The 26424-nt window shown below is 35.3% G+C and overlaps 1 protein-coding gene across 2 annotated transcripts; it reads left to right on the top strand.

Annotated features, from left to right (window-relative positions):
• Window positions 1–863: 863 nt before the first annotated feature.
• Acsf3 (Acyl-CoA synthetase family member 3) lies at window positions 864–8257 on the top strand. Of its 2 annotated transcripts, none has more exons than XM_073991260.1 (3): window positions 864–1016; window positions 1082–1283; window positions 7094–8257. In XM_073991260.1, exons 1-3 carry the CDS (start codon window positions 951–953, stop codon window positions 8254–8256), a joined length of 1431 nt encoding a protein of 476 aa, XP_073847361.1. In that variant the 5' UTR covers window positions 864–950; the 3' UTR covers window position 8257. The 2 variants fall into 2 exon arrangements, with proteins under 2 accessions (XP_073847361.1, XP_073847360.1); XM_073991259.1 differs by having other exon boundaries at window positions 1079–1283.
• The last annotated feature ends 18167 nt before the right edge of the window (window positions 8258–26424 follow it).

Genomic DNA, 26424 nt, shown 5'->3' with positions numbered 1-26424 from the left:
AACAACCACAAAGGAATTTGTTTTTGTTTGTAAACCTTAGTGTCAACGTAAATGTAAACAAAACAAGGAAATGTCTATAAATTATTGGAATTTAAAAACTAATAATTTTTCACATTTGATTGAATATTTTGGAAAACATGAATGAAAACTCGTTAGATTTTCAATTTGAATGTTTCCATATCATTCCACTAAATGCATAATTTCTCGCAGAAAGTAGAATACTTGCAAACATGTTTCGGGTCGCTGGTAATTCATTGAAAAAAGAGAAGCTGTTTCAATCATTTGCTTTTGAAAACAAAAAAGCACATGTTTATTAGGGCTTTATTCTTTTCAAGTTTAACAAAATACCACACATATTAACAAATATTGTACCGCCTCTATAAGCGGTGTTTTAGTGTGCGGCATGTCGTTTGGACCTGGAGGAGGTTACATGTCAATGATATGAAGCCGTCTTTATGGGAAATAGTTTTTTTTTCTGATGAATAAATTTGTTCTTGAAAAATATATATCCCTAATATACATCGAACATAGAAATAAATACATAAAATGTCGAATGGAATTTGACACTAACACTACAACCCAGTTCAGTCAGCTGGGTATTGCTGCTACCTTTTCTTGTTCTACCATGGTTTATAGGCAAGAGGTGTGAAGGGGATAAAACTCTGTACACAAGGTTCTGTAATCTGAAATTATTCTTTGTGTTTAAATTCGTAACTCTCAAACCAATGCAAAGCAATAAAAATATCAAAATTTTCATATGATTTCATATATGTGTGTGGACGTCAATGGAAATTTGGAAAGAAATGGCAAAACGTTTTCAATGAAAATTTCCATAGTCTGACTTAGTTGTTGTAATTCATGCCTTGTCATTTTCTATATATTGAAATGTCAAGTTGAGTTAAAATAATTCCAAATGATTCTTGAGAAAAAATAAACAAAAAAATCGTAAAATGAACAACTTTTGTAAAATTCGTGTTATCAACGCCTGCAAACGTTTGTTTTCTTCATTGGTGGTGGTAATAACTGTAAAACTACAAAGCCAATATCATTTGTAATATCCAACGATCTCTTTTTTCAGCAGCAACATGCTCCACCGGAATATTTATCAAGACTACGAGAATGCTATCGCCTGGAAGAATACAAGAAAATTGTTGTCCCCATATTTAAGAAAGCTCTTCTCTATGGTAATCAAGTGGCTATAAGAGATGCAAGTGGCGATTACTCGTATTTACAATTGTATGTGAATTCGAAGAGGCTATCGAAGCAGATTTCAAATATTTGTGGTAATAAAAAACAGATGTTTCCTAAATTTTAGATTTCCATGATCTTTACCATGACCAATATTCTTAGAAATAATTTATGACCTCTTTATAGACGCAATACCATTGCGTTAGTTGCGATACCGTAGTTTCAGTATTTTCAGAAAACTTCAAGGTAGAAATCATGATTAAAAGTGCGACATTTTTTTCAGAATATAGACCTATATTGCCTATTTTATGCCAAACATAACGCTTCTCACAGGCAAACTCGCAAGTTAAATTTTATATATACGAAGGATTGAACTCTTTTAACCCAAGTTTACAAAAAGACCTTTTTATCCACTTTAGTCCAGGATTACAATAATGGTGTCCTACTGAATATCCTGAGCGTTGTCTTTCAGAATATTTGCTTTTCGGCTGCTTCTGTTTTCATCGTCCAGTACCTCAATATATTGCCCGAAGGAGAATCCATCTTTCCTTCTGATACACTTCCCACAATATGTCAATATAGCAATCCACCTGCCAGGCTTAAAATCCGCAAAGAAATCACTATATTCACTCACTATAGGGCTTTCAGAATTTCCACAGAAATTTTACGTACTGAAAATAGGGATAGACGTTTTTATACCCTCAGCATTTATGCTAACGAGGGTGTATACACTTTCATACGGGCAAAATGTGCCTCATCGAAATAATAGTTTTAGACCACAAGTATGTTTGGAAGAAATCCGTTTCAGACAATTTGGAGTAGATTTAGCAATATCTATCCGTCTGGCTGGCTGGCTGGTGCGCACATTAACTCTCGAACGGATGAACCGATTTGGTCCAAAATTTGGCTTTCGTAATATTTTGTCCAAACTTTGTTTAAGTTCGAAGATGTGTTATATCGGTCCACTCCTTCCAGTACCTCCCTCACAAAAGTTCGGAAATGTTCAGAAAATTTGTGCGCACGATATCTCGTGCCATTTCTACAAAACATAGATGAGGTTCCAATGTGGACTTAATCGGTTCACTTCTGCATGTACCTCCCACACAAAGTTTCGGATAAATTCAGTTTAGGACCTGCTCTCGAAACGTTTTGATTTTTGTTGTAGCAACTTGTATTCACGGCCCCCCATACGGCGGTACAAGTTTCATCAGGGGCAAAACCATACTTCCTGAGAAAATAGCCTGAAAGGTTTTAAAAATCCCGGAAAACGGATCTGCCGATTTGATCCAAGATTTGGCCATATCGTTTCACTCCTTCAGGTACCTTCCCCACAAAAGTTCAAAAATGTTCGGAAAAATTGTGCGCACGATAACTCTTGAAGGGAAGGACCGATTTGGTCCATATTTTACGCATCCTAATATATCTACCAGAAATAGTTCAGGTTTGAATATGGACTATATTAGTCCATTCCTTCGGGTACCTCCCACACAAAATTTCGGATAAGTTCACTTTAAGGCCTGCTCTTGACTAACTTTGATTTCTGTTGAAGCAACTTGCAATCGCTGTCTCTATTACGACGGTAAAAGTTTTTTTCAGTGGCAAGTCCATACTTCTTGCGAAAACAGCTCGAAAGTTGTAAGAAACTCTTATGGGACCATATGTAGTAGCTGGAGAGCACAATAACTCTCGAACTGATAAACCGATTTGGTCCAAAATTTGGCTTTCGTCATATTTTGTCCAAACTTAGTTTAACTTCTAAAATGGCCTATATCGGTCCTCTCCTTAGGATACCTCCCCCAAATAAGTTCAACATTTGTGTCCAAGTGCAATTTAGGGTCTGTTCGGAGATAAGATCCATTTCCGTAATGCACTATGTCGGTCCATTCCCTCCTCCGCAAGACTTTTGAACCTTAATCCAATTCCACATTTTTGTCGGCAAGTTCAATTGTCCCAAAAGTGCCACAAAATTCTGAAAAGACCCTAGATACAATCGATCTGTCCGTAGATGAAAGTTCCAATTCACATAGGCTGAGGGTATATCTCTGTCGTCAAGGCCGACTGATACTTTTGTACTTGTTACAGTGGCAAGTCCATACTTCCAGAGAAAATGACCCCAAAGCTATACCTATGACACCGTGCGTAGTGACTGAATAACTCTGGAACGGATCAGCAAATTCAGTCAAAAATTTAATGGGCACTGTTGGTACACTCCTGCCGAATCTTAAAAATGTCACTAAAATGGTAATCGCTATATCTGTTGAACCGATCTGCTAATATTTTGTCCAAATGTAGTTTAACTTCCATATCGATCTTCTCCTTAGGCTACAATCATGGGCGTAGCCAGGAATGCTTTTTGGTCGTTCTAGGGTGGGGCAAATGCTTGTTTTTTCGTAATATTTATAATTTTTGTACCGAATCGACAGATTCGTTCGAGAGTTATTTTACGCTTCAACCACTACACACGGTGTCAAAGGAGTTTTTTTTCCACCTTTCAGGCTATTTTCTGAGGAAGTATGGACTTACCGCTGATGAAACTTGTACAATCGTATGGGGGCAGTAAATACAAGTTGTTACAAAAAAAATCAAAGCGATTCGAGAGCAGGTCCAAAACTGAACTATTCCGAATGTTTGTGTGGGAGGAACCCGAATTGAGTTCATATTGAAACCTTATCTAAGTCTGGTGCACATTTCACGATGGACAAATTATGGACCAAATCGGATACTACCTTCAAGAGTTATCGTGCGCACAAATTTTCCGAACATTTTCGAACTTTTGTGGGAGGAAACGGAAGGTGTGGACCGATATAGCTCATCTTCGAACTTAAACTAAGTTTGGGCAAAATATTACTAAAACCAAAATTTGAACCGAATCGGTTCATCCGTTCGAGAGTTATAGTGCGCTCCACCTAGCCAGACAGACATACAGACACACGGACGGACGGACATGGCTGAATCAACTCCAAATTGTCTAATACACATTTCGTCCAAACATACTTGGGGTCTAAAACCATTCGATGACGCACATTTTGCCCGTATGAAAGTGTATATACCCTCGTTAGCATAAATGCTGAGGGTATAAAAGCACAATTTTTTAATAAAACACAAAACACTGATTTATTCACTCACTTTATCGACTTTACTTATAGCTTGTCTTGAGAAAACTAAATAGAAAATTCTATCGTCCTTTCTCGAAAAAAGAACAAAAATAATTCATATTTTTTTCTCTTCACTTGCTAGGTTGGTTAACTGTGAGTTACAGAAAAAAGGTCAGGTTTTCGTCGCTTCTGCGTTTTCTATTGCACCATGCACACAACTTTTCATTATAAAATAAGCGAGCTCCCTGTTGTTACGCTCTTGGAAAAAATTCTCCCTCAACCCATTAATAATATGTTGGTACCCAAACAAATAAAATTGAGATATGTCACGGTGCTCTTGAAGAAAATTGAAATGGAAGGTGCTTACACCTGGGAAGTTTTTGCGGATTCTGAAACAGCAATGTTTATAGATGAGAAAAATCCAAAAACAAGAAAAAATCGCTGGATAGATTTTTTAATAAATCGCGATTAAAGTTCACATTTTTAGTTTTTTAGGTTTTCATTATTTTGCTTGGAAACCGCAAGTCCTATCGAAATTGGACTAAAGAAAATGTTGTAGCTCTACAAGATTGACTTCTGCAATATCTTCGTAGTTTTTACCGTTATTGAGATATAGGCGTTTAAACCGTAAGTCCTATCGAAATGGGACTAAAGAAAATATTGTAGCAGTGAAAATGCTGTACAATATTGATATTTTCCTAGATTTTACCATTTTTGAGATATAGAGGTTCAGATCAAACTTTCAGATTTTTTCTTAGGTCTTCAGTATTTAGCTTGAAAACTGTAAATCATTTCGATATGGGAGTAAAGAATGTGTTGTAGCTGTGAAAATTCTCTACAAGAGTGGTTTCATAATATTTTCCTAGGTTATACCATTTTTGAGATACATAAGTTTTAGTTGGGAAATTGCAGTCATGACATTGTTTTATCATTTAAACGTCTATATCTCAATAACGGTAAAAACTACGAAAATATCATAAGAGCAAATCTTGTATAGAATTTTCATAGCTACAACATTTGATTTAGTTCAATTTCGATAAGTCTTGGAAACCGTTCCAAGCAAAATCGTGAAAATCTTAAAAATACATACAAATGTCAATTTGAATCGCGATTTATTTAAAAAAAGCGCTCCAGCGATTGTGGTTTTATTGTCGACCTTTGATTTTCCTCTTTCTTTTTGTGATTTAGTTCGGCTATAGGTCTTAATTAAATAAAACAAAGAATTTTCGTTTTATTTTAATTATTTATTTCCGATATTTTGGCCGTCTCCGACGGTCATCTTCAGGGATTTTTGGTATTATTTAACAAACATGGGATTTCTGCATTATTTAACAAACATATTTGTTGAATAATACCAAAAATCCCTGATGATGACCGTCGGAGAAGGCCGAAATATCGGAAATAAATAATTAAAATAAAACGCAAATTCTTTGTTTTATTTAAACAAGACCTACAGCCGAACTGAATCACAAAAAGAAAGTAGAGTATTATATTAGAACGAATGTTCTCTCAAGGAACATCTTATGAAAATATTGAAAACTTGTACATATTCTATTAATTTTGAGTGGTACTGAAAATTATCCTCGGAGTCGACTCCGGAGTCTAGAGTAGTGAAAAAAGTCGACTCCAGAGTCGGAGTCAGAGTCGAACTAAAAATGGCTCGACTCCGAAACCCTGCTCCAAACATATATTTGTTTGCAACTAGTCCCAAACATATACATATTTGTTTTTTATGCAAACATATTTCTAACATACGAGGGCAGCTCGGAAACTTCTTAGCCTAGCACAAAACGCGGGGTATAAACAGAAAAAAGTTAAGTGTTTTGGAAACTTCCATCTCTGTTATGAACACTTGTTAAATTTTGTTTCGATCTGGCAACTCCTTCATATAGAAACAGGTGTTCAAAAAGATGCATCCGCAATTTTTTTACAATGGACAAATTAGAAATGCTTTCTGAAAGATGGGTGCCGCATTTGTTAACAGTCGATCAAAAACGCATAAGAATGAACATTTCTCAAGCTTGTTTGGATTGTTTTAAGCTAAATAAAATGGATTTTAAGCGTCGTTTCATAACTGCTGATGAGACATGGATCCACCACTATACTCCAGAGACAAAAGAACAATCCAAACAATGGACTGAAGCTGGAGGAAGTGCCTCAAAGAAGGCAAAAACAATTCAATCGGCTGGTAAGGTTATGGCAACGGTTTTTGGGACTTCAAAGGTATTTTATTGATTGACTATCTGCAAAAGGGTAAAACAAAAAATTCAGAGTACTATTGCAACCTTTTGGATCAATTAAATGTACAAATTCGAGAAAAACGTCCTGGCTTACAACACAAAAAAATAATTTTTCATCAAGACAACGCACCAGCGCATAAGAGTGTTTTAACAATCAAAGAATTAAAGTACGAGTTGCTTGACCAACCACCTTATTCTCCTGATTTAGCTCCCAGTGACTTTTACTTGTTCCCAAATCTAAAAAAAATTCCTTGCTGGCAAGCGTTTTACCGCAAATGAAGATGCAATTACAGTTGTAAACCCCTATTTTGAAGAACTTGAGGAAAACTATTTTAATCAAGGGATAGAATTGCTAGAAAAGCGTTAGACTAAGTATATTGAAGTTTCAGGAGATTATATTGAAAAATAAAAATATTTTTGAAAAACTAACTATTCTCTTTCACTGATAGGCTAAGAAGTTTCCGAACCGCCCTCGTATATTTGTCTGCGTGTACCGGCTGCTGACTATGTGTCTTTCAGGCGACTATTTCTTTTTTCATCGCAATATTAATATTTTGTTTAATATTTCAGGTAGTGGTTCCAGCGCATCTGTAGGATTCTTTTTCACCAATGATGTATTAAATATCTTAAACTTATGGGCCTGTTGGATGTCGGGTCAAGTGGCATTACCATTAAAGTCACACTGGACTTTTGAACAGCTTAAACACATACTAACTGAATCAAAAGTAAAAACATTACTCACACCAAAACTGACTCAAGAATTGGCACAACAATTAGCCGAATCACAAGAAATAGCTTTGATAACTGTGGATTATAACTTTGTCAAAAATCAAAATTATTCATTTAATTTTAATCGAGAAATATTTATGGCCGACAAATTGGTTGTCTTTGAGGGAATATTGCAAAACAATTTCTACACCAATGCGGATGCAATGAAAATCTATTGCATTGATAAGAAAAATAATGACGAAATGCAGCATCATATATTATCACACAAGCATATAAATTCGGAAATGAAGGCAATTGCTAATGTCTGGAATATGTCTGCCACTGATAGGGTTTTATCTATTCCCCCTTCAATGGATATAAATAACTGCTGTACAAGTAACGCCCTCTTTCCTCTGATCTCAGGTAGTATGTTACAGATTCACAGTCCCTTTGATGCCGTCAAAGCCTGGTCCATTATTTTGGGTATTAAAATCCCAGTTAAAGAGCGTATAAATGTCATGGTGGCAGAAACTAAAGTCTTTGAATTGCTTATAAAGGAATATGAAAAAATATTTTCTAAAGATAGTCGCATGATGGACTATATTAAGGATTATTGCACCAAACACATACGCTTAATGATATCCACCAATGGTAAATTGTCAAGCCGCACTTTTGCAAAATGGTTTGAAATTACTGGACACTCAATATTTGAAAATTCGGAAGTGATTACTTGTAGATCCAAATTCAAAAATGTGTCTACTAACACTGAGGAAAATGAAATTGACATCAATCTAAATAATTTAATGTTATCCAACTATAAATTTCGCATTATGAATTCTGAAAATACAGTACTATTGGAATCATCTGGTACAGCCAACATCAAATATATTAACTCGTCATCAGGTACTGTTATTGGTCATCTGTGGATATCTTCCCCTGGTCAAGATACTTACATAAATACCGGCAAAGTTGTAGCCTATGAAGATGGTAATGTAACTGTTTTGGGACCGTCCAATAAAATGTAACAATAGCGCAATAGCTTCAAATTTTTATTGTTCTGTAATTTACAACTATTTTAAATTTGTGTTTTTACATTTAAATAAATATAATTGGGTTCTATTTGGACACTTTAATTTTTAACTAAACTCCGGCATAGCAGGAATCTCCGGTAAAGTACACTATATAGCGTCCGCATAGATTTAATTTTTATACCCTCAGCATTTATGCTAACGAGGGTACACCCAGAAAAAATTATGTTAGAAATATGTTTGGATCCAAACAAATATATGTTTGGGACCGGTTGCAAACAAATATATGTTTGCAACATTTTGTAACATATCTCAATTTGATATGTTTGGGTAAAACATATTTATTATGTTAGAACATTTTTTTCATGGGTGGAGAGAGGATGTTTGTCAACGAGAGTTATAACAGTGCTCTCGCGGTGTGTATTGTATAGTAGAAGACGTAGAAGCGAAGAAGGGGGCTTTGGTGGCATGTATGCGTCAAACTCGTGTGTTTCTTGTTTTGTTGTTGTTAACCAACTTAGCTGGCGAGGAAGAAATGAAGAAATGATATGAATTATATTTTTTTCTTTCTTCAGTGTTTTAGTTGCCTTTGTAGAGTCAAGACGGTAAAGTGAGTGAATAAATCGATGTTTTGTGTGTTTCTTAAAGAAATTGTGCTTTTTAGTAAATTAAATGCCCAATACATTTTATAATTGGAAATTTTATAATTGAATCAATAAGGTGAATGGAAATATTTTATTGGACAAGGAAGAAATCGCATTTAATATTGGTAATTACATACATACTTATGTATATTTGAAATAAGGCATATCCATATTTATTTATTACATTACATAATCATTTGATTCTAGATGCCGATTCCCCGCTGATGATTTCAACTATGAGGACAATTTGTTTTATTTCACAACTAAGGAGAAGTGTTCAACTACGTTTCTATATATTTTTTCCTTTTTAAAAGTGTGACTATTTACAAATTATTTCAATCAGTTTTTCTTTTATTAAAGTGTTTTATGTATTTCTTTGGAATTTTGTATGTACCTATGTGTTTGTTGTTCTTTTGCCTTTCAATAAAAAACCACAACATTCGTGTGTATACTATAGAGATAGCCAGTGAGCTCTTACTGAGAGCAAGTGAGCACACATTTTAAAGTGTTTTACATTGAATTTTACGCTCCCTTGCTCTCAGTAAGCGCCCACTGGTGCATGTGTTTTTTTTTTTTGTGCCTTTTGGGTTTGTATTTTTTTGCACCCAAACATATAAAATGTTTTCACCCAAACATAAAATTGTTTCCACCCAAACATATCTTTGTTTGCACCCAAACATATATATCTTTGCACCCAAACATAAATATCTTTGCACCCAAACATATATATGATTGCACCCAAACATATATTTGTTTCCACCCAAACATATATTATGTTTGGGACTGTTGCAAACATATATATGTTTGCTGCAAAATATGTTTGGGACATATGTTAGAGAGGCCGTTTTTTTGCGTGTATATACACTTTCATACGAACAAAATGTGCCTCATCGAAATAATGGTTTTAGACCCCAAGTATGTTTGGACGAAATGTGTTTCAGACAATTTGGAGTTGATTTTGCCATGTCCGTTCCTCTGTCTGTCTGGCTGGAGCGCACGATAAATCTCAAACGGATGAACCGATTCGGTAGAAAATTTGGCTTTCGTAATATTTTGTCCAAACTTAGTTTAAGTTCGAAGATGGGTTATATCGGTCCACTCCTTCCGGTACCTCCCCCACAAAGTTCGAAAATGTTTGCTAAAATGGTACGCGCGATATGTCATAGACGTAGCAACCGATTTGGTCCAGACTTTGGATCTCTAAATATTGTTGAAACTTAGTTTATGTTCTAATTTGAGCCCTATTTATCCAATCCAATGTTCAACATTTTTGTGTGGTTAACGGTTTTTTCGGGGATCCTTTGGACATTTTTTCCGAAGGTTTTCTTAGTGGCCCTGTTTGCAGTGATATTATGTTTTTCGTAGGCTAGTATGTTAAAAAGCCCTTCTTCTTTATTTGCCTATTCGTCATACGAATGTTGGCCACCATTACAATTACAAAGAAACAATGGATTTTAAATAAAAAAATCAAATAAATTCATAGATTTTTCACAATATCGGCAAATATGTCTCTGCTTCTGGCAGCACTAAATAGGTGTCCCACGTCTCGTATTCCAGCCCACTCTTGAATATTCGCAATCCAACTCAATTCCTTTCGGCCTTTAGGAGTTTTTCCTTCTATTCTTAATTTTATGATATCCTGCAAGAGTTTGTATTTTGAATTCCTCATGATATGTCCAAGGTAGGCAGTTTTTCGTCTTTTGATCTTTATCATTAGCTCTCTATTTCGATTCATTTTTCGAAGCACTTCATTGTTTGAAACTAAGGCAGTCCATGGTATTTTTAAAATTCGGCGGTAGATCCACATTTTGAAGGATTCTAATTTCTTCACGTCTAATGATTTTATTGTCCATGCCCCCATAGCGTATAGTAAGGTTGACCATATATATACATTTATAAATCTACATTTAGTTTGAAGATTTATATCATGGCTGGACAGAACTCTCTTGTATTTGAAAAACGAGTCTCTAGCAATTTCAATACGCCTTCTTATTTCCTTGGAGCAATCCCATTCGTCATTTAATGTTATTCCGAGATATTTAATGTTTTGGACTCTTTCGATTGAGAAATTTTATATTTTAAGGGAAATATTGCTGTGGCTATTCTTCCTGCTCACAACCATATATTTTGTTTTTCTTGTGTTTATATTTAGTCCATATTGGTTGCTGCATGTCACCAATTTGTCCATTAATTCTTGCAGACTTGAGATACTATTTGCTAGTATTGTAGTATCATCAGCGTATCGTATGTTATTGATGTATCTACCACCAATGAGTATACCTTTTGAAATTTTATTGATTGATATATATTAAACAGCAATATACAGTCTGTCGCAAATGTTAGTATACACCATTGGAACCAAAATGTATTAGGGATAAAAAGCACAATAACTTATTGAAAACAACAAACAATTAGTTTTATTTGAGAGACACGAAGGTCGTGTTCGGTAATAACAATTAAAAGTGCGCAATATGTGCATACATTAGCAAATGTAAAAATGAAACTAAATCTGTACTTAAGATCATGAAGAGTATATTAATTGGTTTTAATGACAGTTATAGTACTTATAATGACAAGTCCAACGTACACTAGATCGTAAAATCCAGAAAAATTGGTCATCTACAAATACAACAACTGTAGCGACAGAATTCCAGGTGTTATGTCCTGTTTATGAATTTTAAAGCCATGAAATGTTCAGAAAAGCTCTAAAGTTTCAATATGGGGTGATCTTGGTGAGTTTCTACTTGTCATTTTTGAAGAAACGGGAATTTCTTGAAGGAAACCCATACTTTTGAAGCTGTTGTCCTTTTGAAACATGAAATAATCATTAATCCTTACACATAAGGACTTTCCTTTTCAGTTAATTTTCTCACAAATTATGTCCCTTTTTACATTCCCACCAAAAATAAATAGCAGGAGAACCTCAAGTTCTGGTGTAAGCCCTACAGTGTTACTCCACCACCCCAGAAGGATATGATAGCTAATTTAAAATTTTAATACAGAGCTTTCTCTGCTGTTATAACGCATGGATTGTGCAAAAACGTTCTGAAAAGCTGTCTTCGCTTCACTTAGGACCAAAATACAACTAAATGGATCAGTTAGAAGTAGTTCATTAGACATTAGTAGTACATTAGGCACTAAGGACACGAGAAGAATGTCCGATACTGCTAAAAGGCCGGTAGGACAGTATAACTGTAGGGCTTAAAATGGACCTTGAGGTTCTCCTACTATTTACTTTTAGTGGGAATATGAAAAGGGGCAAGATTTGTGAGAAAAGGAAAGTCCTTATGTGTAAGAATTAAGGATTATTACATGTTTCAAATGGACAATGGCCTCAAAAGTATGGGTTTCCTTCAAGAAATTCAAGAACAAGCAATACTCGATCAATATCACCCCATATTGAAACTATAGAGCTTTTCTGAGCTTTTCATGACTTTAAAATTCATAAACAGGACATAACACCCGGAATTTTGTCGCTACATTTGTTGTATTTGTAGATGACCAATTTTTATGGGTTTTACGATCTAGTGTACGTTGGACTTGTCATTATAAGTACTATAACTGCCATTAAAAGCAATTAATATCCTCTTGATGATCTTAAATACAGATTTAGTTTCATTTTGTTCAAAAATATCAAGAAATTTTTACACAGTTCCACGAGCATTCTCCGTTGTATACTAATTTTTGCGACATAAACTTTGGTCTTTTTGGGATTCGAACCGTACATTTGCTAATGTATGCAAATATTGTGCACTTTTAATTGTTATTACGGAAGACAACCTTCTTGTCTATCATATAAAACTATTTGTCTGTTGTTTTCAATAAGTTTTAGTGATATTTATCCCTAATACATTTTGGTTTCAACGGTGTATACTAACTTTTGCGACAGACTGTACACCCTTGTCTGACGCCTCTTGATATTAGGATAGGTTCTGTGTTGACTCCGTCAATAGTAACTTGTGCGGATTGATACCAGTACAGATTTTTGATACATCGGACTTCTTTACTGTCAATCCCAATTGAGATAAGGATATCAATTAGTTTGTCGTGTTGCACTGTATCAAATGCTTTCTCATAGTCAACAAAGCATATGAAAACATCTTTCTGTACTTCTCGGCATTTTTGAATTATAATTTGCAGGGAAAGTAAGGCTTCACGAGTACCCATACCTTCTTTAAACCCAAATTGTGATATGCCCATGTATTTTTCGCATTTTGGATAAATTTTCTTGTGTATTATCCTAAGAAATATTTTTAAAGCATGACTCATTAGACTTTTTCGTCTGTAGTCATTGCATGATTTGGCGTAGCTTTTCTTGGGTATGGTTACAAATGTGGATTTTAGCCAATCTTGAGGATATATTCCTGTTTCATAAATCGTATTAAAAAGTATTGTTAGTAGCTCAATATTGTTAGAGTCTATAAGTTTTAATATTTCTGATGGAATCTCATCAGGTCCCTGCGATTTTTTGTCCTTAAGTGATGCTATAGCGGACTCTATTTCACTTCTCGTTATAGGGGTTCCAGAATGTTGCAATTGCACCTCTTCGCTGCTGTCTGATCGGCTATTATCTGTGAACAGTTGTTGAAAATATTCTTTCCAGACTTTCTTCTTCTCTTCTATTGATAATATTGGTTTGTCGTTACTATTGTATAAGACATTTGGATGTCTTTTCCTATACACTCCCGCTGCTTCCTTTAGTTTTTTATGTAAATTGAAGTCATCGTGTAGACTCTGAAGCTTTTCGATTTCTTGACACTGCAAATTTAGTTGTTTATTTTTGGCAATTCGGATTTCGGCTTATATTTCCTTATTAATGTTGTGATACAATTCGTAATTTTGATTTTTATATTTGCGTCGCTCTTCCATTAATTGTAGTATTTCATTTGTCATCCTTCTTCGTTTATCTTTTCTATCAACATTAGATAGTTCTTCGTTTATCTTCTCTTTTATACTCGCTTTAATTCGTGGATCTCCTAGCAGTTCTGTGTTTAGCTTTTTCTGAGTCCTTTTCTTGGTAGTAGATAGTTTTATCTTAAGCTTCATTATTGGAAGTATATGATCTGATGGGACATCTGCCCCAGGATATGTTGAGGTTTTTGCTACCGACGAGCTAAAGCGCCGATTTATAAATATGTAATCTATTTGATTGCGTACGATGTTTCCTGGTCTATCTTGTGGCGATTCCCAGGTGTATAATCTTCTCGCTGGAAGGCTGAACATCGTGTGTGTCACTTTGAATCTGAATCAAGCGGTCCCCTCTTTCATTTCGTTCTCCTAGTCCATACGACCCTGTTATACCGGGAACAATCCCACTGCCAATTTTTGAGTTAAAATCACCTTGTACAATAGTAATTTCATGGGGCTTTGTTAGTTTCAACAACTCTTCAATGTTTTTATAAAAAGTTCATATTTCATCTAGGGTTGTTACTTTAGTGGTTTCCCATTGCCTTCTAAAGGGTTTGTAGTTTTCCTTCTTTCATTCAGCCGCTCCTCCTGGAGTTCAGGCGCTGTTTGCTGCCGCCAATCCTTTGTTCAGACGCTGCCTTTTTTCCTTTTTTATTTTTGGTTCGCCCCGCATATTTTATTTTTGCGGTACCCTCCATATCTGGTGAGCGTTCTCCTATCCAACACCTGGGGAGGCGTCCGATGGGAGAAAAAAATGGGGAAAAATAACTCTATCGATATCTCCGCAAATTTTTCAACTTTAATCCTATCCATATTTTTGTCGGTTCATACGCTCAAAATTTTGAAAACCCCCTAAATACATAATTTTTTTAAGTATTTCAATCCACACAGGCTGTTTTATATATGAGAATAAAAACCGCTATAACTTTTGCGCATCGTCCAATTTTGTGAAAGCGAACGGATTTGAAACCATAACTGTTTTCTTAACCTCTATACCAACAATCGAAGATGTGCTCGCAAAATTTTTTCAATTTTTTTCAAATTCCAAAATAAATTTATTTTTTACCATATAATGGACTGGAATCTAATATGGAATACAATTATGAGTGTTTTGAATGCTTTATTCTTCATACGAGTATTCTCCCTTTATTATTTTGTATATTTAGTTTTTTTTTTAACATGTCTCTGCTGTACAGCAACGTCCGTACAATTTTTGGAAACTATTTGTATGTCAAATGTATTTCTTCCCGTCTGTTTTTTGATGCGAGGTAGCGGGCACTTTGATAGTGTTTAATAAAAGCATATGTGTATGGTTTTATAATAATTAATTGCGCTTCAGTAAAGTATTTACCGCCATGGCTGTCAAGGCTTATTTCTCGGTTTCGTGGATAAAATACACGAAAATGGACGAACAGGTATATGGGGGCTATAATCTGAACCGATTTCAATAATATCATACAGGGATATGAGGTTGTAAAAAATCATAACCCTAATGCACATACTTACGTTAAAATAATATTAAAAACAAGTAAGAAAAGTCTATAGTCGGACGGAGCCGACCATGGGATACATTTTTGTAGCAGGAAAGGAAGATTTAGTTCACACAAACTAAAATGTAATGAAACCCACTTATGTAGTACTACTACTTCCGTTGTTTAGCCTATACGTTGTTGAAATTTTTACCAATTTCACACAAAAGTTTCAGTCCATTTAATCCGCTAAGTATTATCTGATCTTCACGTTGGTTTGTACGCTTCTTCTTCATCATAAACTCAAACTTTGTTTAAAATTTTGCGGGTTATTATTTTGACCTACAGAGCCGCTACAAAATTGGTTTTGTTTTTGGACCATTTCATCCCCTGAACATTTCACGATCAAACACTAATGATTTCCATTCTGGCCCGAACCCAAACTCCTTAAAAAATTCATTAAATTCGGTCCATAATTGCGGCCTTAAGCTTGTTTACAATTTTTAATGTACGGACACACATCGCTAAATCGCTTTATCTCGTCGAGATATGAATTTTGGCATACCAAATAAGGGGTCTAGGCCAAATATTTCGTGGTGTTACATAAACTTTTGGAGAGACAATATGTAACATGGGATAAAAATGTGGTTCTCTACACAGAACCCATTATATATTAGGCAGTAGGCCCGTTATCTAGCAAACACTTTATTGCAATTTACTACAGAGGAAAAGCCAGTAGTTTTTTCCCATATGTAGGCTACTTTGTGAAATATATATGTCCTCAAGGAATTAAAATATCGACCAAAAATAAAATTTTTATATTTTTCATACAAAAGTAATGGTCCATTTCACCTGTTAAAGAATATCAGATCATCATTCAAAATTGTAGGCATCTTTTTCGACCTATACTCTTACCCGGTGCAAAATTTCGTGACTATTGATGTATAATTGCGACTTCTAGCGAGTTTATTATTACACTACAAACAAATAACGGAAATATTAGGCTGTAACTCTGTTATCTGATCATGCACACCAACATAATTGGCATCAATTGAAAGGCCAAGCGTTCCATTTTCAAGTATATCTCACTTGTCGGGAATGTCACTTCCAGGAATTAAGATATAAGCTGTATATTAAAAATTGTCACAATTTTCACACAAAAGTTTTGGTCCATTTAGCCCTCTAAATATTATCCGATCGCCATCTCAAATTACTAGCTTCTCCTTTGTGATATACTCTTACCTTATTTAAAATTACGCGTTGATCGGACTATTATTGAGACATACAGAGCCGCTAGAAAATTGGATAAATATTATGTTTTTGGTCCATTTCACCCTAAATATTTCACGATCACCACCAATAAGAATAGGGATCTATTCTGATCTGAACCCGACCTCCATACAAATTTTCGTGACGATCGGTGCATAATTGCGGCCTGGAGTGTGTTTACATGGACAGACGGACGGACGGACACACATCTGAAAATCGCTTTATCTCGTCGAGATATGAAGATTGGTATACCACATTGGGGGTCTCCGACGAATATTTCGCGGTGTTACATGAATTTTTACCAAAACAAACTTATAATACCCTTTTCCACATTGTGGTATAGGGTATAATAACTTTATACCCTAACTCCTACATTTTGTTTTCGGCTATTTATTTGTTTAAATTAGACGATTTCATGTACAATACTGTTAATAGCCTCTTTAATACTGTTATTGCCTCATTGTTAACGATGTAGTTGTTGTAGTTGGAGTAAACAAAAAATCCAAATGACCAATATAAAATTCAATATTTAATTAAAGAAAAACATTTGGCAACAAACTTACAAATCGCTTGTATTTATGTGTGCGTTTACACATGTACCATTTCGCATACGAAATTACACATGCAGTTATAGTTATATTTAAATAATTCATTCATCGTAAAATCTTATTGTTATTATTCATTTGTGTGCCTGATTCTGTGCCATATACGAATTCGGATAACGAAAAAATGGCAATAACCAAATAAAATGCAATAAAAAACCGTAAACCTTTCCTTTAATATTTTTATTGAGTATTCATTTGTGTAACGGTATTATCAATTTGTTAACGTTTTACTGTTGATTCTGACCGAGAATTCTCCTCCGGTTACATGACTTTTGTGTTGTCATTCGCATTGTTCATGAATGGTTGTTATTTTTGCTGTTTGCCTTTTTTCCTTTGCAAATTCGAACTGTAAGGGGTTTTGTTAAGTAAGAGAGAAGAAAAAACGATTCATACAGGGCATAGATACAAGATTTACCAGGGTAGACGAATTACAAAAATATGATGTGGGTCATAATACAATGTAATAATACCTTTTTGCTCAACCGTTTGTAAAACATAGAAATATTGGTCGTAGTCCCTCCTTAACATACGAGTATGGGAATATGATGTAATCACGCTACAGGTTACAATTTTAATCGAATCGTCGGAACGTTTTTTTTTTTTTATGTGCATATCTCTGATTCTATAAGTGACAATCCAAAATGAAAGTCTGACATTGAAAGTAGAAAATCTCAAATTTACAGTGGTTGGTGTAGGTGTTAAAACAATTAAGATATGGGAATATATCCCCACCCATAGTATGTAGAGTATAGTTCGATCTGCATTTCTTAGGTCTTTTGCAGGATTTTTCTCAAGGTAAATATCACTGTGCAACAAAATAGAGGTCAAAGTCTGGGGCACGGAAAATTCCTCTTGGGAAAGAATTCCTCTTGGTGAGTATATTAAGAACCCCGAAAAACACATCCGCGGGTGTAAACTACCGCGTTATGGCGTGATGAATTTTTTGCTAGAGACCCTGTAAACCATCAGGAATTAGCATTATATCTTTGTTCACTGTTGATTTAGCATATTTTTGAGATGACACGTCTGCAGTCAAATCGAATGAGAATTATTTTCGTAGAGCACTTCGACCTTCTAACTCGCTTCCTTCACTGTCCTTTTCGTCCTTTATTTTAAGATCCGCTGTAAAAGTACCACAAGATGACGTTTTTAAGCTTCGAAATTTTTTGCAAAAATTTCGTTCAAAAAATTGTAGGTACGGCTCTTATTGACAACTAATCGATTTTGTCCCGTTTTCGTGGTCGTTTTCTGCATTTACCCTGTTTTTGTTCAGAAAAATACTATATTTTATTTTTGTATATTCGTCACAGAACATACAAAAACACGGTTTTTTCTGAGCAAACGGGGGTAAATGTAAAAAATGACTATGAAAACGCGACAAAATTTATAAGTTGTCAATGAGAGCCGTACCTAAAATTTTTTGAGCGAAATTTTTGCAGAACATTTCGAATTCTTATCTCCATTGTTGTGTACAGAGCGCAGGATGCTCAGATTCCAATCGTCGGGTACGCGCTCTTCCTGCCAGATAGTTCTAACATGTCACCTCCAGTCTTAAACAGCTCTGCGCTCGTAAAATATATTTTTGGCCTGCTCATCTTCGGTGGGAACATGGGCGCAAATAGGACTGATTTTGAAAAATTTAGCTTTTATGCACCGGGGTGGGACTGGAGACCAAATGTTTTAACCTCCGACTAACTATAAAACCGCAACCAAACTCATGCTTTATGTCATAGCGGCTGTATTACAGTGCGTCCCCTTAGGTGCTGTTGTGACACTTTTCCCTCTTAAGTTGACCACCCCCGCAAATCTGCACCTGGAATTTTCCGCCGACATTACTGCCATACAAGAAATATGATGGATTGGGAAAGGTGTCACAACAACACCTAGAGATGACGTACTGTATTGTAGGTGCGATGACATAATGCATGTGTTTGGTTACGGATTTGTAGTTGGACGGAGGTTTATACATCTTGTCTCGGGCTTTACCCCAGTGAATGAAAGACTTACTACAATACGGGTAAAAGCAACATTCTTCAACATTAGCTTTATCTGCGCTCCTGCTCCAACCGAAGACAGGGACGAACAGACCAAAGATATATTCTAAGAGGGCTTAGAAGAAACACAGGACCTCTGTCCTGCCCATGACATTAAAATTATTCTAGGCGACTTTAATGCCAAAATTGGAAAGGAGTATATCTTTGGCCAACACTCGCGAAATTCAGTCTCCATAGTGAAACATCTGACCACGGAATAATGCTGATAGACTTGGCAGCGGCAAAAAGAAAACATAGTAGTTAGCAGTGGAATTTTGTTGCTTATTTTTTCCGCGAAGCGCAAAAGTGAAATTGTACTGTTTTTAATAGGAAATGCCACAACGAAGCGAGGCTTCAGACCACAAAGTTGAAAATTGTGGATTTTTGAATTCTTTGCCTGGCTTCATTTTAGACAATTCGTTTCGACATTCAATTTGATATCAATCTGAAAATTTGGCTGTAATTTTTATGTTCGGTACTAATTATTTACGAACAATTCATATTAAAAAATTGAATTTTATTTGATATATTGAAATAATTATGTTTATAGCGCCCATGAATTTTACGCTTCCATGTGTGATACCAAGAAATAAGCGGCCTAGTGAAGAAATAAGCTAAGCAGGAAAATTAAGCTAAGAGCTGACTGTATTCTCACCTTCCATTATCCAGGCAAAAGAATTATAAATCAAATTGATCACGTTGTGATAGATGGAATACATTCATCGAGCGTGTTGGATGTACGATCATTCCGAGGTGCAAACATAGTATAGGACCACCACCTTGTTGCAGCAAAGGTACGTACCAGATTAAACGTAGCAAATAAAGACAACACGGAGGTTGGACGAAAGTTGAACATCGGACATGCTGCAAACACAAAGATAACCACAGCATATTTCACTCAACTAACCCAATTGCTAAATGAAATCGCTCCTCGTCCCGATAACATATCAGCATAATGGCAAAATATTGCCCACTCCATGCAAACAGCCGCAGAATCCATACTTGGATACCAGAGACCTCAGCCAAGGAATCCTTGGTATGACCAGGAGTGTCGTGTTGCTGCCGAAGAGAAAAATGCGGCATATAGGTTTACTCTACAATCAGCAGCAACGCGTAGTGCAGGGGAGAGGTATCGGGAGAAAAGGAGAGATGAAAAACATCTTTTCAGCAAGAACAAGTAAAAAATAAAAAAAAAGTTATCTAAACTCATCTACACACACATATATTGAATTATTTTGGCGGATATGTTTTGTGACCACAGGGAACTTCAAATGTCAAATTACAGAGAGTTCGGTCAACAAATGTGGTTAAATCCTCAAAATACCGAAAAGCGGGAGGTACCGTTATATGTGGGGCTATACCAAATGCTGAAGATGGTATTGAATGCATACCACCCATGCAAGATGAGGTAAGTACAGCAATAAAAAGGACGAAGAATAATAAGTCAGCTGGAGCCGATGGCTTACCGACCGAGCTGTTCACACGCTGAGGTGTATGCATCAGCTAGTTAGCACTATCTGGCAGGAAGAACGCGTACCCGACGATTGGAAGCTGAGCATCCTGTGTCCTGTCCACAAGAAAAGAGATAATACTGTATGCTCTAACTATAGGGACACAAGATAGTGTCAGGGATATTGTGCGAATGACTAAAGCCTATGGTTAACGAAATAATTGGGCCATACCAATGCGGCTTCAGACCTGGCAAAACCACCATTGAGAAGACCCTATGCATGCTTTTTGGCGATTATAAACCAGGCTGCGACAGCACCCTTCGTTCAAAGGTATTCTAAGCCATGTGTGAATTTGGTATCCCCGCAAAGCTCATTCGGATTTGTCGAATGACCTTAACTGATACTCGATCCTCAGTTAAAATAGGAAAGAACCTCTCCGAAGAGTTTACTACCAAAAGAGGTTTCAGACAAGGAGACAGTCTCTCATGTGACTTATTCAATATTATGCTGGAAAAGAAAAGACATCAGAAAACTCCATATCCAATGTTGGGAAAATACAGCAGCAAACAGGCAGGATTGGAGATCTTTTCTTCGTTCGGTCTATGGAGCAAATGTTCTGTAAAAAGGCAGCTAAGTTAGAAATATCCATATTTATCCATATGTGGCCTAAATATGAGCCGAGTTTTGAATATAATTATACTAGCAAAGTGCCCGCTACTTCGTGTGCGGAGGATAAGGATATAAACAACAAATAAACAATATTTAACATGGAAATGGCGAACACTGAAAATGTTGTTATACTAATACCAATTTTAATCAATATTTATTTTTATTTAAGTAAATCAGCCGTATCTCACCCTTACACATTAACAGCGAGCCAGATTTTTAGGGGTATTTTAATTAGGGGTTTCTGTCCTCATACCGTAAAACATTCTTGCAAAACACTAAAGCCAAGACCAATTTTAGTACACGCAGAAAAATATATGTTAGAAATATGTTTGGACATGTAACATATCTCAATTTTATATTTTTTATGTTAGAACATATTTTTTATGGGTGGAAAGGATTTTTGTCAAAGAGAGTAACAACAGGGCTCTCTCAGCTACGGTATGCTGGTTTATGATAAAGAGCTGTGTGCATGGTGTAATAGGAGACGCAGAAGTTTTGAGATGTGTATGCGTAAAACGCGTGTGTTTCGTGCTTTGTTGTTGTTAACCAACGTAGCAAGCGAAAAGCAAAAGAACAAGTAAAAAAGTATCAGTCGGCTTGGCCGACAGAGATATACCCTCAGCCTGTGTATATTGAAAATTTTTTTTACAAAAAACGTATGTATTTAGAAGGTTTTAAAAGAAATTTTGGATTTGCTCCTGAAAAAACTTTTACCAAGTTGCTTCAACAAAAATCAAAGTGATTCGATAGCAGGTCTTAATGTGAACTTATCCGAAATTTTATTTGGGACGTACTGGATGAAGTGGACAAATAGAGTCCATATTTGAACCTGATCTATATCTGGTAGATATATTAGGACGTGTAAAGTTTGGACCAATTCGGCTACTCCCATCAAAAGTTACCGTACGAACAATTTTTCCGAACATTTTTGTGGGGGGGGGGGGTACCTGAAGGAGTGGACCGATATGGCTTATCTTCGAACTTAAACTATGTTTGGACAAAATATTACTAAGGCCAAATTTTGGACCCCATCGGCAGATCCGTTCGTGAGTTATCTTGCGCTCCAACCACTACACCCGGTGTCATAGGGCTTTTTTGCGCCTTTTAGGCTATTTTCTCAGGAAGTATGGACTTGCCCTTGAGGAAGCTTCTACCGTTATATGGGAGGCAGTGAATGCAAGTTGCTATAACAAAAATCAAAGCGATTCGTGAACAGGTCCTAAACTGATGTTTTTCGAAATTTTGTGTGGGAGGTACCTCTTCTAAGTCTGGTAAAAATTTCACGATGTTCAAAGTATGGACCAAATCGATTACTTCCTTTAAGAGTTATCGTGCGCACAAATTTTCCGACCATTTCCAAACTTTTGTGGGGGAGGTATCGGAAGGAGTGGACCGATATAACCCATCTTCGAACTTAAACTAAGTTTGGGCAAAATATTGGGAAAGCCAAATTTTGGACCAAACCGGTTCATCCGTTCGAGAGTTATCGTGCACACCTGCCAGATAGACGGACATTGATAAATCGACTCCACATTGTCTGAAACACATTTCGTCCAAACATACTTGGGGTCTAAACCATTATTTCTATGAGGCACATTTTGCCTGTATAAAAGTGTATATGGGCAATATAATTGAAAATTTAACATCGTTGAAGCCAAGGTTAACCCCTTTATAACTCGCGAATAGTGGTTGTATTGTAAAATTTAAATGCTTTTGGATAAAATGAAATGTTTTTAGACTTGGCAAAAAATATTGGCCTTCAAAGTTGATTTGCGTGGATGCTGTGGCTATATTTAGTTAACAAATGGGTAAAAATGGGTTGAAGCCAACGTGACTTTTTTGTTTTCTCTCGATTTGTGATTAAACCACATTTTTGCCGATTTTCCTGTCAAAGAGAAAGTAGAAGCCAACTAAATAAGGATCATCCCACCAATGTATAACTTTTCAAAATTTGATCTGCGTCTACCATTAAATGATGCTGACATTTTGAAGCCAGATTTTAAGTGTTTTCCTTATAATTTCGTTCCGCAAACAGGTTTTTCAAAAAATCATATATAGGAATGAAGAACTCACGATTCTGGTTTATTTGATATATGTGTCGTGTATGTAGCCTACACAGCTTCAGAGAAATCTGTATCCAAATATGAACATTTTGTGCGAACAAATTTCTAAAAATCATGTATTTCGGGTCTAATTTGTACAATTGGCATTCGATTTACTCGTGCATGATTGCAAATTTTGGATTTTTACGTTGCGGATCTAATAAATCATTACTCCTTAAAATCCATCTACTAAAACGCGAGATAGGTGAAATTCCAAGGTAGGAAAATTACCTAATATTGTTTTTGAAAATATCGCGCATTTCATCGAGTGTTCTGTCGGCCGTTTGCACTGCTATGAAAAAACTAGTGCAGCATCTTCCTTTTTGCGGAAACAGAGATTTAAAAACTTCACTGATAAGGGAACTACATTCATTTTATCCCAAAAATGGTGTGTGATGCTACATCCACCGTTCTTGACTGATTGCCTTGAAATAGGTATATATCGATGCAGATTTTCATGGTGACACTAAAACCGGATGCGGAATGAAATTGTATGAACTTTGCGCAAATTAGCGATGTTTTATAGGTTTTTTAACGCTAAGATGCAGCCGATGCTACATCTTAGCGTCCAAATCATATTTCGAAAAATATATATAAATTAAAATATATGGTCTTGCTGTACATGAAAATCACATGCGGACAAAACGATTTTGATAATTACGCGATTTACACATATTTTAATAATGCATATAAGTTAAAACGGTTTATTTGAACCGTATTTCTGTTTAAGAAGTCTAATGATTTATTTCAACAACCCGATAACTTTCCTCAATGGGAAACCTTCTATGTGAATGTAGACAAAGCAAAATCCGCCCATTTTCTTGGGAGTTTCAAAAATAATAGAAGAAGTATTCCTATAGAATTTTTGCAATATTTTCAACTCTAGAATACATGTGAAAACTATTATTCCAAACCAAAATTTGTTTATTGTAACACAAATATGTGCTTATTTTGGCTATAATATCCTAACTACTATCCCGATGATTATAAGTTTGGTCTCATTTGATTCCCCGTGAAGTCTTTCTTTAAAACTGTTATTTTTTTGTAATTTTTGACGGGTAAATGGACCTATATTTTCAAAAAATTCGGATTACATTTAAAATTTTGTAAATTTTTTGTAAATTCCGCGAATGCTGAGTAACATTTTACAAATATTATGCAATCTACTTAATGCCGTCACTTCGCGATAACTTTTTAGTGACAATTGTGCTCAATAAAATAATTAGCGTTTTTATAATAATTGTTTCTTAAAAGCAGAAGTAAAACCGCGATAACATTTGTCCGCAACAACCAAAAATTTTCTCGCGAGCGGATTTGTACTGGGGAATTTTTTCTTAACCTATGTACCAAAAATCGTTAATGTAGCGCGAAAAGAAAAAAATTAATTTTTTGGAAATGGAATATGAAATAATTGGCAACATTTCCCATATACCCTCGTTAGCATAAATGCTGAAAATTATGAATGAATAGCGCCAATAAAAGTTGACAACACTGTTGCTACCGGTAGGACTTAGCGGCGACGTTGTTTTGGTTGTTAACGTATCGAAAAATTTCGTTAATTACCGTAATTATAGGCATATTAATTTTACCGATTTTTGTCGGTAGCTAGAAGAATTAGTTAGCTAGTTAAATGAGTTCAAAAGTTCAATTCGGAAAATTTTGAATATTGTTCCATGTTTTGGAAAGAACTACGATGACGCAACATATGAGATCTTTTGACGGGATCATTATCAGTTGCGATATACCACTCCTGCATTAAGATGAAGAGTTTAGTACTTTCGTAAACGAAAGAAAATTAATTGTCCTTAGTCACTACAATACAGTTCGTTCAATACAGTTCGTGGTGGAGGGTATAAAAAGTTCGGCTACATCGGACTTGACCCTGTTCTTACTTGTTATAATTAATACTATTTTAAGGGGAAAGCATATTTATCGATATGTGGGGCTGGCACCTTCTTTAAGCTCATCTCATCCGATTCTCGCCAAAAGCAATACCGTTATCCCTATGGGTAAAATAAATGCGAACTGTACATTTTGAATAAATGAACATACATACTTAATCAACAAAGAATATGATTGTATTCATATACGTAAAAGAAACTATTATTTTTTCATCTTACATAAATATGTAGAAATACATAATATCCTATACCAGAGTGTGATGTGGGGTATAAAATGAATATAGAGTTTATTAACATATTTGTAAATGAGGATTTCTGAGTGAACTCGAGCACTTTTCCAAAATGAGGTTTTAGATTTCCTTTACATTTTGCTGTGGTGATGCTGCTCATCAGAAAAACATTGCAGCATATTTTCAGATTTTTTTGACCAACGGTTCCAGAGATATCGCGTCCTGACAAAGTCGAATTCTGTAAAAAGTATATGCAAAGAAATACTCATAACTTCTTTAATATTGGTCCAATTTGAAAAAAATCTTTTTGAATGATTTGTTATTTATCAGATAATTAATAAGCAGAAATCCACAAATATATGTTTTTTGCCATTATATTTGAAATGATGTTTGTACTCGTAGGTATCGAAAAGAACTTTAAAACTATTTGCATCATGGACTACTAATCCTAGCTCGATTACACTCGGAACGGAAACATTTCTTAATTTGTAACCTAATCAACTTAGAATTGTGCGACGTTGGCATCTCTGGTTGCACCCCTTTAAAATAATACTTACCTCATAACCAAATGTCTTATTTTATTCATTCCAAACATGACATAACCCCTTAGTAGTCCTTTCGATTTTTTCTTATTTACTCATTCTATAGATATCTTTGATTCTTGTTTTATGTATTTTTATTTTTGTTGTAATTTTTGTTGTAATCCCTATACAAAAGAAAGCAAAAAAATTAAAAGTACATTTTTTTACAAGACACGGTGCTCTTGAAACTATTTTAAATGGAAGGTGCTTACACCTTGAAAGTTTTTGCGGATTCTGAAACTACAATGTTCATAGATGAGAACAATCAAAAAACAAAAAAAATCGCCGGAGCGCTTTTTAAAT

The sequence above is a fragment of the Musca autumnalis genome, unplaced genomic scaffold (assembly GCF_047663935.1).
Source record: "Musca autumnalis isolate F117 unplaced genomic scaffold, ASM4766393v1 scaffold_5, whole genome shotgun sequence".
NCBI lineage: Eukaryota > Metazoa > Arthropoda > Insecta > Diptera > Muscidae > Musca > Musca autumnalis.
This window is presented reverse-complemented; position numbering and strand designations above follow the sequence as displayed.